Below are 21137 nucleotides of genomic sequence, written 5' to 3'. Positions count from 1 at the left end.
CTCTAAGGTCGTTATGAGTTGGAATCAACTTGACAGCAACTGGTTTGTTTTTTTTTTTGTTCTTGTTCTTGTTGTTTAATGAGGTGTACAAAACATTTGTCCTTTCATGATATGGCTCCAGAAGCTATGCTTTCATATTGTTCTGTTTTGACAGTAAGTCTCCCCAATTGCGAGCAGCAGTCATTTATTAAAGCCGGCTCCATAATATTTATTCTAGTAGTCAGGATTCCTTCAGTTATATGTAAACAAGACCCAACCCAAAAAGGCTTAAGCCAAAAGTGAATGTATTGACGTATTGTCTCAAGTAACATGGGAAGATCAAGATAATTCCAGCTTCAAGCACAGCTGGATCCAGGCACTCAAGCATTTCTGGTCTCTCCCTTTTGCTTCTTCTGTTACCTTTGTGGAAGTCCTGGTGGCACAGTGATTAAGAGCTCTGCTGTTAACCAAAAGTCAGCAGTTAGAATTCACCAGCCGCTCCTTGGAAACCCTATGAGGCAGTTCTACTCCATCCTATAGGGTCGCTATGAGTCAGAATCGACTCAACAGCAACAGGTTTTATTACCTTTATGAGTTGACCTTGTGCTCAGTTAGGCCTACTCTACATGACAGGGATGATGCCTGTGACTCCTTTAAATAAACATCCCCATAGTTCATAATCTCAAAGGAAGAGAAACTCTCTTTTTCTCTATTTCTCTCTCTTATACACACAGTGCCTACATATGAAATCTCATGGAAGGACTCTGATTGGCTGTGCTTCAGTCATGTGTTCACCCCTGAACCAATCACAAAGCCCAGAGAAATAAGGAACTCGGATTGCTGTAATAAAATCTCATGCCCAACCCTTGGCCAGGAGTGGAGCACCATGAGTGACAGTTCCACCAGTCACACATGGAATGGGAGAGGGGAAGTTTCCAAGAAAAAATAGCAAAAAACCCTTGCCATTGAGTGGATTCTGACTCACATCACCCTGTAGGACAGAGTAGAACTGTCCCATAAGGTTTCCGAGGCTGGAAATCTTTACGGAAGCAGACTGCCACATCTTCCTCCCATAGAGTGGCTGGGGGGTTCTAACCACTGACCTTTTGGTTAGCAGAGAAGCGCTTAACCACAGCACCAGCAGGGCTCCTTAAGGCACTATTATAAGAATATTATAGAATGAGAAAGAGGAATTTTGCTCAGGCCAAGAAAAAAAAAATCAAAGATTATAGACAGATGGACAGATAAAAAAGTAAGCCCTGGATGAGGATGTAGATCATTTGCTTATCACTCACTTTCAATAAAGTGAAATAACTTTAGTGCCGGACTTTGTGATTTATTAGGAAGATAGCGTGGGGAGTTGCAGGCAGTGAGAGTTAATTCTAGGCTTTTCCCTGTCTTCAAGAGAGCTGAGGTTGTCAGCTAAGTTCTAGCTGGAAGAGGCCGTATGGTTCATAAACTAAATCCTGATTTCTGACATGCTGAATGGCACAGAAGCACAGAAAGCTGCAAAGGTGGTCTCTACTGCAACTCAATTCAAGTGAAGAGGCAAAGAAAATGACAAGGAAGAGATTTCTTCTCTTCTTTGATTACAAAAAGTACATTGAAGAAGTACAAAGTGAGGTGATTGCACAGAATGAATTGCTGAACAAAATCGGAGGAGTGGCACATAACCCAGAAAGAATTTCCAAAGCATAGTTCTGAGAATGGGATGAAGGGCATATAAGTGCTAGGTATTAAATACTGAAAGCTGGTATCATCATTTACTAGGGCAGTGGTGGTTCAGTGGTAGAATTCTTGACTTCCATGCAGGACATTCAGGTTCAATTCCCTGCCGATGCACCCTCATGGGGGCTGGCAGAGGACTGGGCAGCGTTCTGTTCCATTGTTCATGGGGTCACCATGAATCAGGAGCCTACTCCATGGCAGCTAACAACAGCATCATTTATAAAGATAACACTATTGAGACATTTGTTGTAGGAATGTATAACATTGAGTTCATTTTCCACCTTGCACATTTGATTGTGTCCGTTACCTTACATCCAAGTCCTCTGGCTGATGCCCTCAAATAACTCACAGCAGGTGTTTGCAAGCCAAGGTCAAGTGCACATTCTATAGTCCAGAAACAGTGGAAACTTTGTTGATCCACAGGGGTGGATATGAGGACCTTTGCCTCATCAGCCGTTTATGTTACCAACAGAGCTAACCAAATACAGACTACCTGAAAAGGAGAAAAGTTACCAAAAAAGATACTTTTGACAGCAATGTTATGGCAACTTTTAAAAGAATTCCATATGATTTATAAACTTCAAAGGTGACTTAAAATTTTTCAAAACATTCTGTCTGGCAAAGATGAGACCGGGAGTAAGAAGATAGAAATAAGATAAGAATACAGTGGTTTCTTTCTCTTCTAGAAACTTTTCCCTCACCAAGGGAACACATGGCCACTGAGCAGCAACTCACCATTTTCCAGGGTCAGTTCACTTTCCACGCTCCTCTAAACCCTGCTGAAAGCCAGCTCCTTGGGGAGCCCCAGGAATGGGGGCTGGCTTCTCTTCTGTCTGCAAGCTCTCAGAAGGAAATGCCCCTTGCTGAGAAAGGGGTGGCGTTGGGGGAGAGTCCATCTATTGTCAAGGAAGTTTCAATTAAATATGGGTGCCAATTAATTTAATTTATATTTCTGCATAAAAAATGTCATTCTATTAAACATGCACTAGAAAGATGCCAGGAGCCCAGGTTAATAAATTACATCTCCACTGACATAATACGGAATCACAGACTAATCGGATACTTATTAAATGCCTACCTGGGCTTGGGACTACACCTTGTAGAAATCCAACCAAAATAAGGTCTGTCCCGCAGAACCTGTCCCTAAACCTGATCGTCTGACACCCACCTTCGTCCTCTTCTGCTCCTAGCTCTGAGGCATGTCTCAGGAGAACAAATCTAAAAATGAATAATCAATATTCAACTGCTAATAGTTGTGAATGGGCACATTGAATAAGGGAATGAATGATGGAAAACTGTAAATAACCTCCCAAATTAATCAGAGCATAAGCCTATTATGGTTAGCAGAAAACTTGCCATGATGATTCAACTATAGATTCAAACCAACTGAGGTGGCTAATAGTAATAACACCTACCAGTTATGAAACCCCTACTCTGGCCAGACTCTCTGCGTATTTTATTTTGAATCCTTATAACAATCCTTCCAGGTAGATATTACCCAACCCCCCATTCCTCCCTCCCACTCCCCATCCCTACCTCATTTTAAAGACAAGATGCTGAGATTCAATAAGTGGAAATGACTTTGCTCAGGGTCAAGTGATCAGTGAGAGGTGCCCTCAAACACAGCTTTGATTGACTCACAACCAGAGTGTATTCTTTCTATTGTGCTGACTGGGTCACTGTATCATAGTCCTAGTCTCTTGGACAAATGCCATAACTTGTCTCCATGGGGAAGGGGCTGGTGACTGCCTATTCTGGCAGGGTTGACACACTGGGTAATTCTCAATAAGCTACAATTAAACCATAAGGAGGTGACTCTACAACCACCACCACCACCGTTTCCCCTGACACCCCCTCCATTCACTCTTCTTTATTGGTACAGCTCCCAGGTATTCACTTGTTGCACCGCTAGGTAATAGTGAGACTGATTCACTCAGTTGCAACAAGTCCTCAACCAGTCATCCATTGTTTACCGTCGTTTATTTAACAAACGTTTATGAAGGACCCGCGATGTGCCAGGTACTCTGCTAGGTCACAGGATACAATAATGCAAAAAGAGGTCAGACGAATGGGAAAGACAGACATCTTGACACAAAACTACCATGGTGTGTTGAATGTTATGGAATTGCTAAGGGAAGAACATGCATTCTGTCATGTAGTCAATCATTCATCTATTTCCTCCTTGACTATTTGCTGAGTCCCTACTATGTGCTAGGCAACAGGTCCACTCCAACATTCTTGAACCAGGGCAAGAGTAGAAATGGTGGCCAGCAGCCTGACTCTGCTCACCCTCCCCCAACTCTTTATCCTTCCCAACCCCACTTTTCTTCCCATCTCTGATGCCATCTTGTGCTGTAGGGGGGCCTATCAGATATTTATTTGGACACACCTGCCTTCGAATATAAGTTGTCAACCATCTCCTCCTAAAATCTCTTAAAACAAGGAAGAGACACCTGCAGGCCCTGTAAACAAACTGTCCTGCTTGAGTAAGGGGTTCTGGGATCCCAGGTCACCAGAAAGTGGTATAGAAAAGGAGGAAATGAGCTTTGGGTGGGACATCTCTTTGGCCCTATCTACTCCTTCCTCTGCATAGGCAGGCTAAAGGGGGACAGAGTATGGTACTCAGTCCAACAGCATCAGCATCATCTGGGAACTTGTTAGAAATGCGAACTCTCAGGCCACACTGAAGACCCTGTGAATAAAAATCTGCATTTTAACAAGATGTCTAGGTGATTCGTACGCACATTATCTGGTTTGAGAAACACTGTTCTAAGGAACCTAAGTCTAATCCTGTCCTTCTATAAATGAAGAGACTGAAGCCGGCTAAAGCACAGGGCAGGGGAGGGAGGGGGCATCGCTTGGGGCTGGGGTTGCCCGGGTCTGAGATTGTACTTACGGGCACCTTGCTGTTCTCCACTAGTGAATATGTGCCAAAGCAAATTTGAGAAAAAAAACCTTTTGAGTAACTCAAATTGACAGGGACCTGGAATAAGAGATTTATAGTGAGTGATCCAAGGAAGAGAATTCCAGTAAGTCATGGTCTAAGTAATTAAAGGAAGGTAAGTGATAATAAATCATTCCCAGGAAGGAACTTGAGAAAAGGTTGAGAAATTTTATGTTTTCTCTTTTACTTTCTGGGTCCAATGCAAATGAGCTGGAGGGGACTTCCACAGCCACACTTGTGCTTTCTTGTTTGTTTTTGTTTTACTTCTACATTTCCTCAGCCTTTTCTTCTCTTTCCTTAGCACATTTTTCGTTCTCAACTCTTTCCCATGCATCCATTTTTCTCTATTTCCTTCGCATCCCTGTTTTTGCTTTTCTCAAATCTCTCACTCTGCTCCTCTACTCCAAAGAATATAAAACAAAGAGAGAAGCAAAGAGAACAAGGTTTAGAAGTATGGTCCAGTGCTTGTTTTACATGGCTGCAGAGTCCTACCATTTTTTTTAAAATATTTTATTATGTAATTTTATTCATACAGAAAAATAGAGACAACTGCCTGTTGATTTTACACACTCCTTTCACCCATCCACAGCAATTAATATATTGGCAATTGTGTTTCATCTATCCTATCTCTACATCTTCACTTCTCGTGCCTTTTAAAATTTTTTAATTATTTTAAACTGGTGTGTATTAAAGCAAATCCCAGACATCGTATCATTGAACTCATTTCCTACCGAATTTCCTGGAGGTAGGGCCACAAGAGAATGTAGGCTGGGGAAATGATTTCTTATGATCGTGTTCTTCACCAAAATATGCAATTTGTGTTACCGAGATAAGGAAAAATATACAATTTCTAAAACCTCTACATAATACCCAGATGTTGTAGATTGCATTTTCCATCTCCATGTCCTCCCCCTGGAGTCTTTGAGGGGTGTCTATGAGAACTTTTTAATCTTCCTTTACTATTAAAATCATAACAGAGTAACAGAAACTTTGGATACTTGTAAACCTAAAAGTAGGCATATATTGTCTTACTTTTGGCAAAGAATATTCTCAGAATATCATTTCTGAAATGAAAATTTGTACAGTGTAAAGTTAAGGAGATCTTCTTCTATGCCAAGGAACCAGATACATTTTTTTCTCCCTGTGCAAACTCCCTGAGTTGTTATTGTAACAATTTTAAAGGTACTTCACTATAGGGTCGCTATGAGTCAGAATCAACTCAACGGCAATGGGTTTGGTTTTTGTTTTTGTTTTTGTATCAGGATGTAGATATGAAAGCATGGTGCACTGTTATTTTAATGTTCACACATGTCAGGACTATGCAGGATCAAGTAATTTGGAGGCTTGGTTATTTTCCATTGGTAAATATCACCCATTTAAATTTGGGTGAAATGCCCTTTAAATAAGTCAAATAGACAGGGGCTTTGAATGAGGAAATTAATTATAGCTGGTGTCCTAAGGAAAAGAATCCCACTGTGGCATGGAGAATGTAATTAATGGGAGGTAAGTGCCAACAAATCACTCCTTAAAATATTAATGCTATCAAAGAACAGCTGGATCATGAGAGTAACTTGACCCTTGGGGGACCAGCAAAAGTCGCTGTTGCTGCTGCAGAACTTTATGCAATTATGATGTAATGAAATTCCTCTAAATTTTAACAAAAGTGATATTGAGGTGTGGCTCTGGGAAAGTTAATAGCAGTAAACATGTCTTTGTAGTTTTATCATCTTACCAAAATTACTATATTGCACTTCTGCTGCGGTTCCTAAATTAATTTTCCTTTTAATTTCTCAGGATAGATTTACAATAAAACCAGCATTCCTTTAAAACAAAACAAAATAATAATAATAATAAAACCTTTAAGTTTTGCAAGAACATTTTTTAAAAATAAAAACACCATCCCTAAAAAATTTTTGCAAAACTATTTTCCATGTGCTTAAGTTTTTTAAGTCAAGAAAAACTGTCTCATTGTTTGTGGATAAAAGCCTGAACTTAATTTGAATTTACTTAATAGTTTATTATTGTCCCAAGAAATATCCATTTCTAGAGTTAAATATTTACAAAGCCCTGGGCAACATGTGAAATGTTGAACGTTTCTTTTACAGTCTCATAACTAAATACTAATCCTAGTATTTAAAATTAGAAATTAGAAGTAAATCTTTACTTGGAGTATACTAACTTAGATTTTTTAAAAAGAAGCCGTTTCATTAAAAGCTTTTTTTTTTTTTTTTTTTTTTAAATCACAAATTTCTCTAGAACCGATTCGGACAAACAGTTCGGAAGCTGTGGGTGTGATAAACGCTTTGACCGCACACTTTTTATTGCTGGTGCCCAGAACACTTTGTTGCTTTTGTTTCACTCAATTCGCCAACATCTAAATCAGTGACACGAGCATTCAGCGTGTTTAACAAACAGGTCGAGATACTCCGAACATATTCACACAAACCAATAAACGATGAGAGGAAGTTTAGGATGCAGTAAAAATAAATTCTTGAGTGTAGCCCAGGTTTCACATAACACCAGTTTCATACGGCACTTTCGCCGCTAAAGGAACAGTGCCCCTGAAAATAGCCCACAGGGGACACATCATTTTAATAAATGTGTTTCTTTGCCCGAACAGAAGTTCAGATCTGCTCAATTATCATTAATTTTGTTCTTTTACTTCCTTTGCCGGCGTGAACAAGAGAAATCGAGCTCTTTGAGGTTTTGCGAGCTGCCCTCAGCTGGTGGAGGTGACCCGTGATTCTTCACGCGGCGGCGCACGGGTTAGCGGTGGGGAAAACGGTGCGAGCGCGTGTGTGTTTGTGTGAAGTGCTGTTTCTTCCAGAAAAAGCATAAATGTAGGTGGCAAGTTCAGTGCAAAATCGTCTTATCTGTCCTGAACCCTTAGAACTGCTGTCTCAGGAATGAGTCCAGGTCTCAGTAACAGGCGATAAATGATTCGACAAACCTCAGCCACAGCTCTCATTTTTTATTGCATCCATAAAAAGGAAAATCCGCGCCTGGATGCGCGCCCCAGCGCGCGTAGAGCGAAGCAAGCAGAAAACTCGGCAGCCCTTTCTCTCGCTCGGCCGAGTTTTCTTGGCTGTGCGAAAGTTGTTGCGGGGGGTGGAGTAGGGGCGGGGGCGGTGAGAAGTGCCTGGTCCCCTCAGGTTTAGTGTCAAGCTCTGGGGAGCGCTGTGGGCGGGGATGGCCGGGAGAGGCGGAGGATGGAGCGCGAACCAGAAAGCGCCAAGGACCCGCAAAGGCCCGCGCCCGCCTGCGGTGATTAGCTCCAGCAGCGGCGCGCCCCAGGAAGGCGGACTCTTTAACTTTCGCGGTCTCCCCCTCCCTCTTCCTTTTTAAAGGACGCCTTCCAGGCAGAGCTGTCAGCAGCCGAGAGGCCGTTTGTACTTGGCAGCCACCCGGCTGACTCCTGCTCCTGTGACAGACAGACGGCGGGGCCTGAGCGACCGCTCCTCCCGGGGATCCGCACGTGGGCCATCAAGTCTCCTCCCTCCGGGCTCCGCTTCGGACCTGGCGACCGCCACAAGACGGGGCGCTGCGCGGTCCTGGAGTTGCCACCTCCTGGCGCGATGGCTCCCCTGAGGCGTGGGGAGGAAGGCGGCCGGAGGTTCGGTGCGCCCTTCGCGCCGGGAGCGCGATGAGCTGGGCAAAGGGCAGCAGCAGCAGCTCCAGCCGCAGCCTCGGCCGGCGCCTCCGGCGAGACACCACCGGCACCCTCGCCAACCCGCCTCGCGCACCATGCTGACCCCAGGCCTGCGGAGCCCGCAGCGTAGTCCCTGCGGTTTCCCGGGCCCCTGCTAACCCGCGCGAGAGTGGCCTCGGTTGCCGGGGGAGGCGGACCCGCGCTGCGCCCGGCGCCATCGCACGCCGGCTCGGACCTTTGCTCCAGCCGCGTCCCCCTTCAGGCCGCCCAGGGCGCCCCGCGGAGATGGGGGCGCTGCTGGCGCTGTGCCTCTTCCTAGGCTGGCTGCGCTGGTGCCCGGCGGGCGCCCAGCAGTCGGGAGAGTACTGCCACGGCTGGGTGGACGTGCAGGGCAACTACCACGAGGGCTTCCAGTGCCCGGAGGACTTCGACACGCTGGACGCCACCATCTGCTGCGGTTCCTGCGCGCTGCGCTACTGCTGCGCCGCGGCCGACGCGAGGCTGGAGCAGGGCGGCTGCACCAACGACCGCGGCGAGCTGGAGCACTCGGGCATCACGGCGCGTAAGTGCCGGGCCCACCGCGATCCACTCCCGCCTGCCCGCCAGCTGGGGTCGGTGTGCGCTCCTGGCCTTCTAGGGGCCGAGCGTGGCCTCCTTCCCCTGTGCGAAAAGTGGCGCAGCGGTGTGGGGGGAATCAAGGGAAGTGTGGGCAGGTGCGTGGTAGGTCGGGGGGGAACCTATTCCTTGCAGTTCGCTTCCCGCCACACGCTGTCTCCGTGGTTGGAAAGTTTACAAGTTCAGAGAGGACCGCGGGACTGGCACTGGGTGGCCCTAGGGAGGACAGCTGAAGCGCCCGGGCGCCCGGGCAGTGCGGATAAGTGCTGTGGGGGCAGCGTCAGACTGGGCTTGGGTTTTTAGGGAGGCAGTGAAGGCACCCTATTTCACGCTCTGATCACTCCAGGAGCTTTCGGGAAGTGCTGACAACGCGGGGAACGCGACTCTTGCCGGGTGCTCATCCCCAGCCCCGCAGAACTGGGGAGCTTCAGCCACCTTTTTTTTTTTTTTTTTTGGTCCTTTGGTAGCGTTTCTAAACCGCTGCCCCATTCTCCTGACTTCCTTTCCTTTCATTTCTCTGCATCGAATTACCGTCTCTGGGCCCACTTCCTATTGTCACGCCTTTCTGAAACACCCAGGTCGTCAAGGTGGAAATTCAGAAACCCAGGTCTCAGGGGCTTCCCCGCCCCCTATTCTCACGTTGGAAAACTCAGGTCAAATTTCCGCTCACTTCCCAGCAGAATAAACCACAACCCCGGCAGAGGAAATTTACACTTAAAAAAATGTTTCCACCTGAATCGGAACATCAGGGAAACACCTCAGAGCTTGAGGCAGTGGGTTTATGGCCGGGAAACCGGAGGAGCTGAGAGCTGGTGATACCCCAGGACCCCAGAGCGGAGGTTTGAAGATGGCTAGGTAGGGTCCTCTGGGAAAGGCAAGGAGTGCCTGGAGAGATAATTACTGGTGCCAGAGCCCCTCACCCCTACCCCACCTCTGCCAGGAGACTGATAACCCAGAGGAGGAAAGGGGAGCTTACTCTCCGTTAGCACTCCGTTAGACTCTCAAGGAATTTAACTTTGAGGGTCAAATTATCTAGAGGATTTGAGAGGTGGTTTCTGGAGAAAAGATGCTCACTGGAAAGTAGGGAGCTCTAGATTGTCCTGGGCTATTATAAAAATACAGACCCTTTCCCCAACTTTACTCCAGCCACCCTGGGCTCCTGGTTCTTCCTTGCCGGTAAAGTGCCAGGGCTAATTGCCCGGGCTGCAGGTGGGGCCTCCTTCTGGGCCACAGCTGGGCATCCTCACTCTGCTGAGAGAGGACAGCAGGGAAGAGGGACAGTCACCGTACTACTGAGGCTGGGATCTGGCAAACCTTGAGGAACAATCACTCTGTAACTTGCTAGCTGTGTAACCTTGGGCAAGTTACTTAACTGCTCTGGGTCTCATCCCAACTCTAAAATGGAAATATTGCTCTCAAAGGAGTTAGGCTGTGGATTAAATGAGAGCGTATGAATGCCTATCAGCTCTCAGTAAGTGGAGTTATCCCTTTGCCCTTGCCTTCCACACAGGTGCTACTCAATCTGGGAGAATGGGCGGTACATTGAAGGGCACACACTTAGGAATTGGCAGAATTTAGGAGCTGATTAGTTACCTGTTACTCACTGGCTGTGTGTCTTTGGGAATGTCAAAATCTCTGATTTGTTTTCATACCTAGAAAATAGAGCTTGTCATGTCCTTTTCATGAGATTTAAATTGCATAATGAATAAGAAAGAGCCAGGCACACAGTAGGCCCTTAGTCAATGGAGGTTTTCTTTTCTTACTTCTAAGCTGGAGGCTGCATCTCAGAGTGGCCCTATCAGACAGGGGAGAGACCTAGAGAACTGCCCAGGGGGTGCCTCTGGAATGGGGAATTTTCTGCCTGCCCAGAGAGGAGGAAGCTAGGGTTTGCTCTGTTTGAGGGATGCTCTCACAGAAAATCTGGGCTGCCAACACCAAAAATAGCCTGACCTTCCCAGAGTTTTGAGTGTGAATTGAGAGGCGGCAGTGTGACAGCTAGAGTAAGCCTCCCAGACTGTTTCTGGAAGGAGGCAGCTGGAGCTGACAATTTGTGACGTGGTAAGAGACACAGTAAATTGGAGCCCACTATGGATATCTTTAGAGCCCTGGTGACACAGTGGTTAAGCACTCGGCTGCTAACTGCTCCAGGGGAGGAAGATGTGGCAGTCTGTTTTCTTAAAGACTACAGCCTTGGAAACTCTGTGGGGAAGTTCTACTCTATCCTATAGGGTTGCTATGAGTTAGAATCAACTTGATGGCAATGGGTTTTTTTTTTCTTTTAATGAATTTCTTTATATTGTTCTTTCTGGAGTCTCATAAAATCCAGGCCTGGCTAGTCCTCTTTGCTTAGGTTGGAGATTCCTTCCTGGATAGGAGATGGATTTTCAGCCTAAGAGAGGGGTCAAAGCCCTAAGTGCCCCACCGTGATAAAGCTACTAAAATCTCTATCTGAACCCAGAGATACAGTGACCCCCAAAATTTATCCTTTCCCTCCAGGGCATGAACAGGAGGATAGATTTTGTTCTTTTCTGATTTCCAGATGTGCAACCTGAGGGCTAATTGCTAACAGAGGCTACAGTATCAGTTTGCTTCCTCCCCACTAGGAGTAGCCAGAATATTCTGTCATCACACTTTGCATTAGAGGTTACCAGTCATAAGCTCTGAAAAGTTGAGCTGACAACAGTGGTTAATACTGAGCCTTCTACCCACCTGCCCCTGAGCTGCCTGAGCAGGGCCGCAGTTTGGGAGAGTCTTGTGCGAGCATCTGTGTATGTCTGTTTTTGCCTTTTAGAGCCCGTCTATGTCCCCTTCCTGATCGTCGGCTCCATATTCATTGCGTTCATCATACTGGGCTCTTTAGTGGCTATTTATTGCTGCACCTGCTTGAGACCCAAGGAGCCCTCACAGCAGCCGATCCGCCTCTCGCTCCGCAGCTACCAGACAGAGACCCTGCCCATGATCTTGACTTCCACAAGCCTCAGGACACCTTCCAGGCAGTCCAGCACTGCCACCAGTTCCAGCTCCACAGGAGGCTCTATCCGCAGGTTCTCCTTTGCCAGGGCCGAGCCAGGCTGCCTGGTGCCGTCACCCCCCCCGCCTTACACCACGGGCCACCCAATCCACCTGACCCAGCCATCTGGCTTCCTGGTGTCACCTCAATACTTTGCTTACCCCCTCCAGCAGGAGCCCCCGCTGCCTGGGAAGAGCTGCCCAGACTTCAGTTCCAGTTGACAGGCCATGGCCTTGAACCCATCACGTAGTAAGATGGCGGACAGGTGGAGCCTGCTGCCATTGCCACATGCATTTCCTTGTAGCAGAGCAACGTCATGGAGGAAAGTGCCAGGAGAATACAGCACCTTCAACATAATCTTAATGTTCCTGGCTCCAATCACAGAACGGTTGTGTTAGATAATTGCCTTGAGGCCTTGAAAACATGATGACCATTACATGTCAATTTATGCTACTTTTACGCAAAATGTGCAGCAGTTCCACTTTAAAGTAGCAAATTGGTTAAAAATGTTTTATTGGACTACTCGGCTATACGGCTTAGAAAAGGGCTATGAGTTGCTTTTTCATTCTGTTGTTTATTGTCTTATACTACAATACATATATATATATATATATATAAATAAGCAAAGAAAAATACCTGATTGTAATTATCAAAGGTTCACTTAAAAAATTATCTATTAAGCAAATGGAGGGAACTGTGAAAAACCTATTTATAATTTTGGGAGCAATCTAACCATGAATAATGTTAACAGGATGAGAACAGTTGCTTTTTAAATTAATAACTAAATTTTGTTTAAAATATAAGAGCTTTTTCAGAATACAAGTTCTCAATAACCTCATGAGAAGTTTAAAGTTTTAAATATTTACTCAGATATTCATTGTAACACAGATCCTATGTTAAAGCATTTCCCCCACTCACCTGAGGGAGTATTTATTGCAGACTTTTTGTTCAGCAACATTTAGCATTTAAATGAAAGCTGGACAGGTGGGTCTTAAAACATTTATTTGTAAAATGAGTTATGTAAAAATGTAAAGATTGGTAATTTAATGTATTTACCATATTGTCAGTACTAATTAGTAATCACACTGTAACTTTTATGTTAATAATAACTGTGGTGTTCCAAGTCTAGCTATTGGTTAGTATCATCTAATATTACATATCTCATGTGCCACTGAATTCCATGTCTGATTACTACATATTTGGGCATATATCCTGCTGGGTTACAGTAAATAAAATATTATATGTTTTCATGAAATCTATTTGAAATTTTAAATCAAAGCACTTCATTTTACCGCCCTAACGATACTCCTTGCTAGTCAATAAAAGAAAATGTCTTTAACACTCACTTTGTATTTTGAAATTAAAAAAAAAAACTACATTGATTTTGTATTACTTTAGAAAGCCATTTCCTGTGTCAGGGCTCATGAAAGCAGCAAAGGAAATGGATTTTTACAGAGGTCTCAGCTTGTGGGCTGTATGCAGCACTGAGATGTGCATACGGTGGCACAGATTTAAAAATCAGGACATTTCTTATAAGAATCTGGATTTCTGGCTTCTTTGGACACATAGACACACCCTTCCAGTGGGGTCAGGCCAGCCTCTTTAGACAAGACACTTTCCATTTGCCTCCTCCTGCCTGATCTCTCCCACCTGGCCACCTCTGTCATTTAGGTTACCTGCCTGGTCCCTAGGGTGTTGTATGGGAGTCCAGGTTTATAGGAATTCATACCATCATAGTCATCTCAGTAATTATTTTCAAATAGAGTTAGTTAGAGGTAGAATTCTGAACTATGAGAGTCATTTGGCCCTGTCCTTTTTGTTTGGCAGTTGAGAAAACAAGTTCAAAGATGTTGTGCTTTTGCCCAGGCTAATGACAGAGGGGCCTTGGACTTCCACGTCTCCTACCTTCTCTTCTATCTAAAAGTGACCTGTCTTTCAAGTATCCCAAGTTATTCAAAATATGAAAGAAGAGAGAAAGAGTCTGAATGTAAAAGGATAAATATTTGTGAGCATGCTCTAGAAGACACTACTACATCATTAGACTGGTTTTACTGATGTTCGCTATTAAAAAAAAAAAAAAAAACCAAACCCACGGGCGTTGAGTCAATTCTGACTCATAGCAACCCTATAGGACAGAGTAGAACTGTCCCCATAGGGTTTCCAAGGCTGGAAACCTGTATGGAAGCGGACTGCTACATCTTTCTCCCAAGGAACTGCTGGTGGGTTTGAATTACTGACCCTTCAGTTAGCAGCCGAGTGCTTAACCACTGCATCACCAGGGCTCCTATGTTTGCTATATACGGCTCCTATTATATTCTTAAATTAACATTTATTGAGCTCTTATTATGAGCCAACCACTATGCTAAGAATTTACATGTATCAACTCATTTTAACCTCCGACCAACACAACAGGGAGATATTACAATTCCTATTTTACAAATTTGGAAACGGAGGCACAGAAGGGAAGAGTAACTGCCTGACATTCCACAGCTAGTCAGTACTAGAGCCAAGATTTGTACTCAGGCATCTGCTTTGAAACTCCGCATTCTTTATGACGTAGGCTTAGACGGTCTATTTGTCTTAAGAAAAAAAAAAATCAACCTACTTTTCAGAAAATCTATTGTGGGTATGTAAAAACAGATTCAACCATCAGGGAGGACATCTGCTGAGGTTTTGATGCCTCAATGCACATGATAACCCACTGGAGATTTCAAGAGCATGAGGCTCAGCCTCAGTATCTAAGGCAGTGATTCTAAATCCTATGGAACTCAATGAACTCTCCTTAGAATATCCCTTTACTGTCCTCAAATGAAATTCACAGATAATATAACTCACTATACATACAATTAAAAACAAACAAGAAACAATACAACGCCCTAAAAGCGAACAAACAAACCCGTTGCCATCGAATTGATTCCGACCCACAGAAACCCTATAGGACATAGTAGAGCTGCCCCATAAGGTTCCCAAGGCAGTGGCTAGTGTATTCAAACTGCTCACCTTTTGGTTACCAGCTGAGCTCTTAACCACAGCGCCACCAGGACTCTGTAATGACAAAGATGCTCCTACAGAATTCCAAAATACCCTCTAGGGGGCAGAACTGCCCCCACAGAAAATCATCCTGTCTGTCAGGTTTCTCTAGTGGCCTTTCTTTTATTTGCCATCCCTCTGGGGAGACTTCTCTATCCATTTGGTAGAATAACGCTAAGGAATAAATAGAGAGCTCATTGCTGCAACCTTCCCTTCCTTAGCACAGTGCTTCATTTAATCAAATTAACTGGTCACAGATAGTTTAAAATCAGGGAGGCATTGTGTACCTTGTCGTAATGCGGCATTCAGTGACACTGAATCAAATCATGTGCCATGCACTCAGTGACATACAGCACATGTCTTTGAATTTCATTCTCAAAGCCATCAAGTTGATAATATTATTCACAATCCCGGGTTAATAAGGTCATTCTGTGGCAGATTTCTAGATATTGTCCCATTCAACAAGCATTTATTGAACACTGCCTGTGGGCCAGGCACTGTGTTAGGAGTTGAGAGTACCAAGATAAATAAAATCAGTTCTGATTCAAGGAGCCACTAGCCACTGTGGACACAGGCATGGCAAAATACTTGTCCTAAGGTGCTTTATAAAAGAATCATGCTCTTTTTTGCCTTCCAGGGGCTCACGTTTATACAGGGGAAGTTGAATCCATAAACCAACACTTTAAATTCATTATGGTAACTGTTATAATAGAGGAAGTAGAGGGTGTCCTGGAAGCACACAGAAAAGGACCTAAATCATCCTGAAGTGGTTATACTGAACTTGAGACTTGAAAGATGCATGGGATTTGAATGAAGAAGGGTGGATGGGAAGAGGGGAGGAGGAAGCCTAGAAATCAGGGGAAGAGCATGTTAGGCCAAGTAAAGAAGGTGTAGAAAAGGCAAGGAAGCACCATGAGCGTGAAAGAGCAAGGAACATGCTCAAAACTGGAGAATCCAGGGGAAGAGCGAGAGTGGTGAGACAAGGAGGGCCAGATCAAAGGTTTTGAACAGCAGGTGGGTTGGCTATACACAAAATACACCGGGGAGTCTTATTTTATAGGGGAGAGTAAATTGATCACATCTTCATTTTAGAAACAATTAAACAACAAGGATCGAATGAACATCACTTGAAATTTCTAGGGAAATGCTAACCACCATCTGCCATAACAGCAGAATACAGCAGAAACTTGTAGGACTAATGCTTTATAGGTCTCTGGGGGGCACAAATGGTTTGTGCTCACTACTAATCAAAAGGTAGGTGGTTTGAACCCGTCCAGTGGCGCTGTGGAAGAAGGGCCTGGTGATTTGCTTCCTTAAAGATTACAGCCGTGAAAACCCTATGGAGCTCAGTTCTGCTCTGTAACACATGGAGTTGCCATGAGTCAGATCGATTCGATGGCAGTAGGTTTGATTTTTTTTGGTTTAACATCCTAAGACCATAATTACTGTGAAAAATAGAAGCTTTATATTTTAAAAGTAGTTAACAACAGGGAACATTTATTAAGCACTATTTTGTGTCTCGTGAGCTTTATGAATTGAATTGCATCATTTCATCCTCACAATCATAATATAAGGACTGTTACCATGCTTGTTTTGCAAGTGATGAAACTGAGGCAGAGAGGTTAAATACCATGCCTGACAGTGAGTTGAAGACAATCGAGATGTAATAATTTGGAAAAGGATAGTGAGGATAGCAGCACAACTGACAGAATGTAACTGATGCACTGAATTGTACATGTAGAAATTTTTGAAATGGTGTATCTTTGGCTGTGTATATTTTCACCAAAAAAAAAAAAGGTCCTCCAAGGTTGAGAAGGGAGAGTGTTGACATATCGTGGGGTTGTTAACCAATGTCATAAAATAATATGTGCACTGACTGTTTAATGAGAAACTATTTGTTCTGTAAACCTTCATCTAAAGTACAATAAAAATAAAAAAAATAAAATAAATACCATGCCTGATTCTTAAAGACAGTGTTCTACATCCTACTTTGGTGAGTAGCGTCCGGGGTCTTAAAAACTTGTGAGTGGCCATTTAAGATACAACTATCGGTCTCTTCTAGTCTGGAGCAAAGGAGAGGGAAAAATACTAAAGACCCAAGGGAGTAATTATCCAAAGGACTAACGGACCACGTGAACCACAGCCTACATGATCCTGAGACCAGAAGAACTAGATGGTGCCCAGCTACCACTACCGACCACTCTGACCGGGATCATAATAGATGGTCCTAGACAGAGCAGGAGAAAAATGTAGAACAAATGATCAAATTCACAAAAAAAACCATATTTACTGGTCTGACAGAGACTGGATGAACCCCCAAGACAATGGCCCCCGGATATCCTTCTAACTCAGACTTGAAGCCACTCCCGAAGTTCACCTTTCAGGCAGGGATTAGACAGGCCTATAAAACAAACAATAACTCATGTGAGGAACGTGCTTCTTAGATCAATCAAGTATACAGGATGAAAAGGGCAACACCTGCCCAGGAAAAAAGACGAGAAGGTGGGAGGGGACAGGAAAACTGGACAAATGGACACGGTGAAGCCGGGGTGGAAAGAGAAAAGGGGAGAGTGCTGACACAGTACAGATTGTAGTCAATGCCATGAAACAATTTGTGTATAAACTTTTGAATGAGAAACTAATTTGCTCTGTGAACTTTCACCTAAATCACAGTTAAAAAAGAAAAAAAATACCATGCCCAAGGCCAGATAATAATAGCAGAGCCAAGATATGTACTCAGGTATCTGCTTTGAAACTCCACATCCTTTATGACATGGGCCTAGAAGGTCTAATTTTCTCAAGAATAAAAACATTTATTTTTATTTCTCAATAAAAATAGTCAATCTACTTTTCAGAAAATCTATTGGGGAAAAAGTGAATAATAATATTTTACTATAATACAGATTCATAGATACATTAGGCACCTGGGTGGCACAAGCAGTTTGTGCTCGGCTGCTAACCTAAAGGTTGGCGGATCAAATTCATTAGCGGCTCTGTGGAAGAAAGGCCTGGTGAACTGCTTTTGTAAAGATTATAGCCAAGAAAACCCTATGGAGCAGCTCTACTCTGTAACATATGGGATCACCATAAGTCAGAGTCTGACTTACAGGCAGCTAACAACAACAACAAAAGTTTCCATGGAGCTGATTCTGACTCATGGCAACTCCATGTATGTCAGAGTAGAACTGTGCTCCATAGGGTTTTCTATTATGGATGATTTTTTGGAAGTAGATTGCCAGCCCTTTCTTCCAAAGTGCCTTGGGTGGACTAGAACCTTCAACCTTTTCGTTAGCAGCTGAGTACGTTAAATGTTGGCATCACCTAGGAACTCCTATAGATAGCAGGGGATTATAATAATAGTTGAGTATGGCTTGTGTTATGAGAACACAGAATAAAATTGGTGAAGAATTTAGCAAATTGACTTGAATCCATAGGAAATTTTCTCTAAAGTGAGATAACCAGAAAGCTTCCTGAGTGTATATACAGTCACAGTTAGGAACTTGTTAAACACTTCACTGGGTTGGGATCATTTTACCTTCGTACAATCTAAAAAGTTGATTCAGAACATGTTCAGGAAAAATAATTTATGCCACGTTAAACTATTAAGGGAGCAAACTGCTAACATATTTATATATATATATGGCTGTTTTAAAATTGCAATTAAACATTAGTTATTAGTGAAATTATTCTGACAAGGAATTCTTACTTGAATTGCTAGTTACATAGTTTGTACTTGAAAGCAATAAAAACTGAATGGTAAAAAAAATTTCATATTTTCCAACAATTTTTATTAGCCTACTTGTGAAATCACCCAGGTTGGAAAACCTTTCCTCATTAAAATGAGGTGGCTTGGTGTTATTGAAATGAAGCTTTAGGTTAGAGATGCCATAAGCTTATAAAAACAAATTTTAAGTGGGGATGACGTATTGGATTTACGGGGAATGTATTTCTAGTTTGCTGTTTCCTCATCAGATGGCATCAAACTACACAGTCTGTATAAACAGTGTTTATTTTAAGGGGAATGGAGCTGAATGTGAAAATTACTTTAGGCAGAATTCACAGGTAACTTTTCTATACATACTTTCATTGTGATGTTGCACTGGGACTCACACCCAGTGTGTTCCTGGGAAGACCGTGGGGGAGGACACAGAACCCCAGAACGCTAAGCACAGCCAGCCTCGCTCTAATAAAACCAGAGGATCCTCAAATTGCTCCCGCTTGCTTCTCTGTGAACCAGTCCTACACTTGGGAGTTTCCAAATTGCAGCTTCGGTTGCTTCTCTTTTACCAAAAGGCGCTTATTTTTGATAAAGCTATAGTCCTCATTTCCAATATTTCCTATAATTTTGTCTGACATGAAGTTTTATTATTTTCTGGTTACTTCCTTCATATGTTACTGGCTAAACAAGGCCATTTTCTCATGTACTTAAAAAAAAAAAAAAAAAATTAGTGGCTTTAGAAAACTCCAATTCATCCTACGTGAAATGATGTGGCCATGAATTAGTTGTACTTGCAAGCTGATTTACATATGTAGTGGGGACAATCCCGAGGCTCTTTTAACTGCAGAACCAAAATAGCGTGATCTTATAAAAAATTTCTTTTTTGATCCTTAATTACCAAAACGATCCCTCTTCCCAAACTAGAGTTAATATGCCCTGTTTCATATTTTATTTAGCTAGAGTGAAATGGGAGGATATTTTATAAATCACTGGAGTTGTAAACAAAATATGGTGACAAAAAGCTCTTAAATAGACAGACTTGTCACCTTCTCAGACTGCAGTCATCAGGGTTTTGACGGTTTTATAAAGCAACATTTGTTTGCTACCAATCACGACTTCAACAATGTTCTTTATGTAATGGTAAAGTTTATTTCATGTTTAATAACAATTAAAGGACAAAGTGTTTAAAATTTGCAAGTTTAAAACATGCACATTCACAAAAAGCCAGTGATACGTAACACTGCATAGAACTGAATGTTACTCAACTTTAATAACTATTTATAAAACACAGTGCATTGAACATCGAGATAAACCTGAGAAACTACTATAATCACAGATTCAAAACTCTTCGCCCATGCGGCTTCACAAATTCTACAGCAGTTTCATAAGGAATAGTTTCTCATGGAGCTGAAAATACTACTTCATCTTTAATGCAAACTTCAGTTTTTCATAGTAGCTGCTTTCTGAGGCTGCCTTTTTTCTTCTCTTTTTTTTAACCTAATACACTTGAATATGTGAAAAATGAAGCTTGAAGTAGTTAAACAGTATTTACCACAGGTATGGCTTCTAATTCTAGAACCATGAAATGTAAAAAATATTTATTATTTTTTAAATATTCTGCTCATCTTTCCAAGAGCAGATTTACCTATGGAAAGTTGCTGTTAATTCAAAGTAAGCACTTATGAAATCTAGTTTTTTCCTCTTTAAGGGAGATTTATTTGCAGAGTTTTGTGAGCCTTATTAAGAAACAGTTTTTAGAGGCAAGCTAAACAAAAGATTCAATTAAATTTGTTCAAATTTGTTTGTAAAATAATTTACTTATGCGAAAAAAGTTGTACAGAAGACCAATTAATTTTTCCACTGAATATTAAATTTCAGGTAGGCCATGATAGAATGTATAAGGCAGAAATAAATTTCAAGATTTACAGCAATAGCCATGCATTGGCCTAGATCATTTTTAAATATTAATTCATGCAAACCATAAACCCATCAAAAACACAGCTGCTCACATACAGAAAATAAATCAAGACTAAAAATGGAAAATATTCATTTCCTTTCCTTCAAAATTTAACTTGCCGTCCATTTTAATAGCTGTTGAAGGTTAATTACAATGCAGCACAGCATAAGTTTCACAAGTGACATTATTTTAATGTGAGAAAAATCAGACTACGATATCTTTAATAGGCATTATAGAAATGCCCATCATTAAAAAGCATTTATTAGGCACCAAACCGCATGGTGTTACATTAAGTAATTTACAAAAAGAAATCCACAAGACCTGGTTCATGTGATGTGAATGGGGTGGGCGTTTGCTTGATAAATTTTGTAGATGTTATTTATCAGATTATAGATTTATTTGATGAAATAAGTCTTAAAACCAGGAGCTACCAAAGGGCAACTGCACAAAAATAAGCACTAATGATTATTTAGCTTTGTAATAATTATGACATTGTTATAAATAAAT

The 21137-nt window shown here is 42.6% G+C and overlaps 1 protein-coding gene across 1 annotated transcript; it reads left to right on the top strand.

Annotated features, from left to right (window-relative positions):
• Positions 1–8534: 8534 nt before the first annotated feature.
• Positions 8535–12198, top strand: SHISA3 (shisa family member 3). The gene is made up of 2 exons (XM_004384641.1): positions 8535–8862; positions 11707–12198. Exons 1-2 carry the CDS (start codon positions 8586–8588, stop codon positions 12144–12146), a joined length of 717 nt encoding a protein of 238 aa, XP_004384698.1. The 5' UTR covers positions 8535–8585; the 3' UTR covers positions 12147–12198.
• The last annotated feature ends 8939 nt before the right edge of the window (positions 12199–21137 follow it).

Source organism: Trichechus manatus, unplaced genomic scaffold (assembly GCF_000243295.1).
Source record: "Trichechus manatus latirostris isolate Lorelei unplaced genomic scaffold, TriManLat1.0 scaffold00126, whole genome shotgun sequence".
NCBI lineage: Eukaryota > Metazoa > Chordata > Mammalia > Sirenia > Trichechidae > Trichechus > Trichechus manatus.
The sequence above is the reverse complement of the archived record's forward strand: the minus strand, read 5'-3'. Positions and strand labels throughout refer to the sequence as shown.

Excerpts from the sequence above, each read along its gene's own strand:
- SHISA3 (XM_004384641.1), top strand. The coding sequence starts at position 8,586 with ATGGGGGCGCTGCTGGCGCTGTGCCTCTTCCTAGGCTGGCTGCGCTGG. Across the intron at positions 8,863-11,706 it reads GCACTCGGGCATCACGGCGC|AGCCCGTCTATGTCCCCTTC; the intron begins GTAAGTGCCGGG and ends TTTGCCTTTTAG.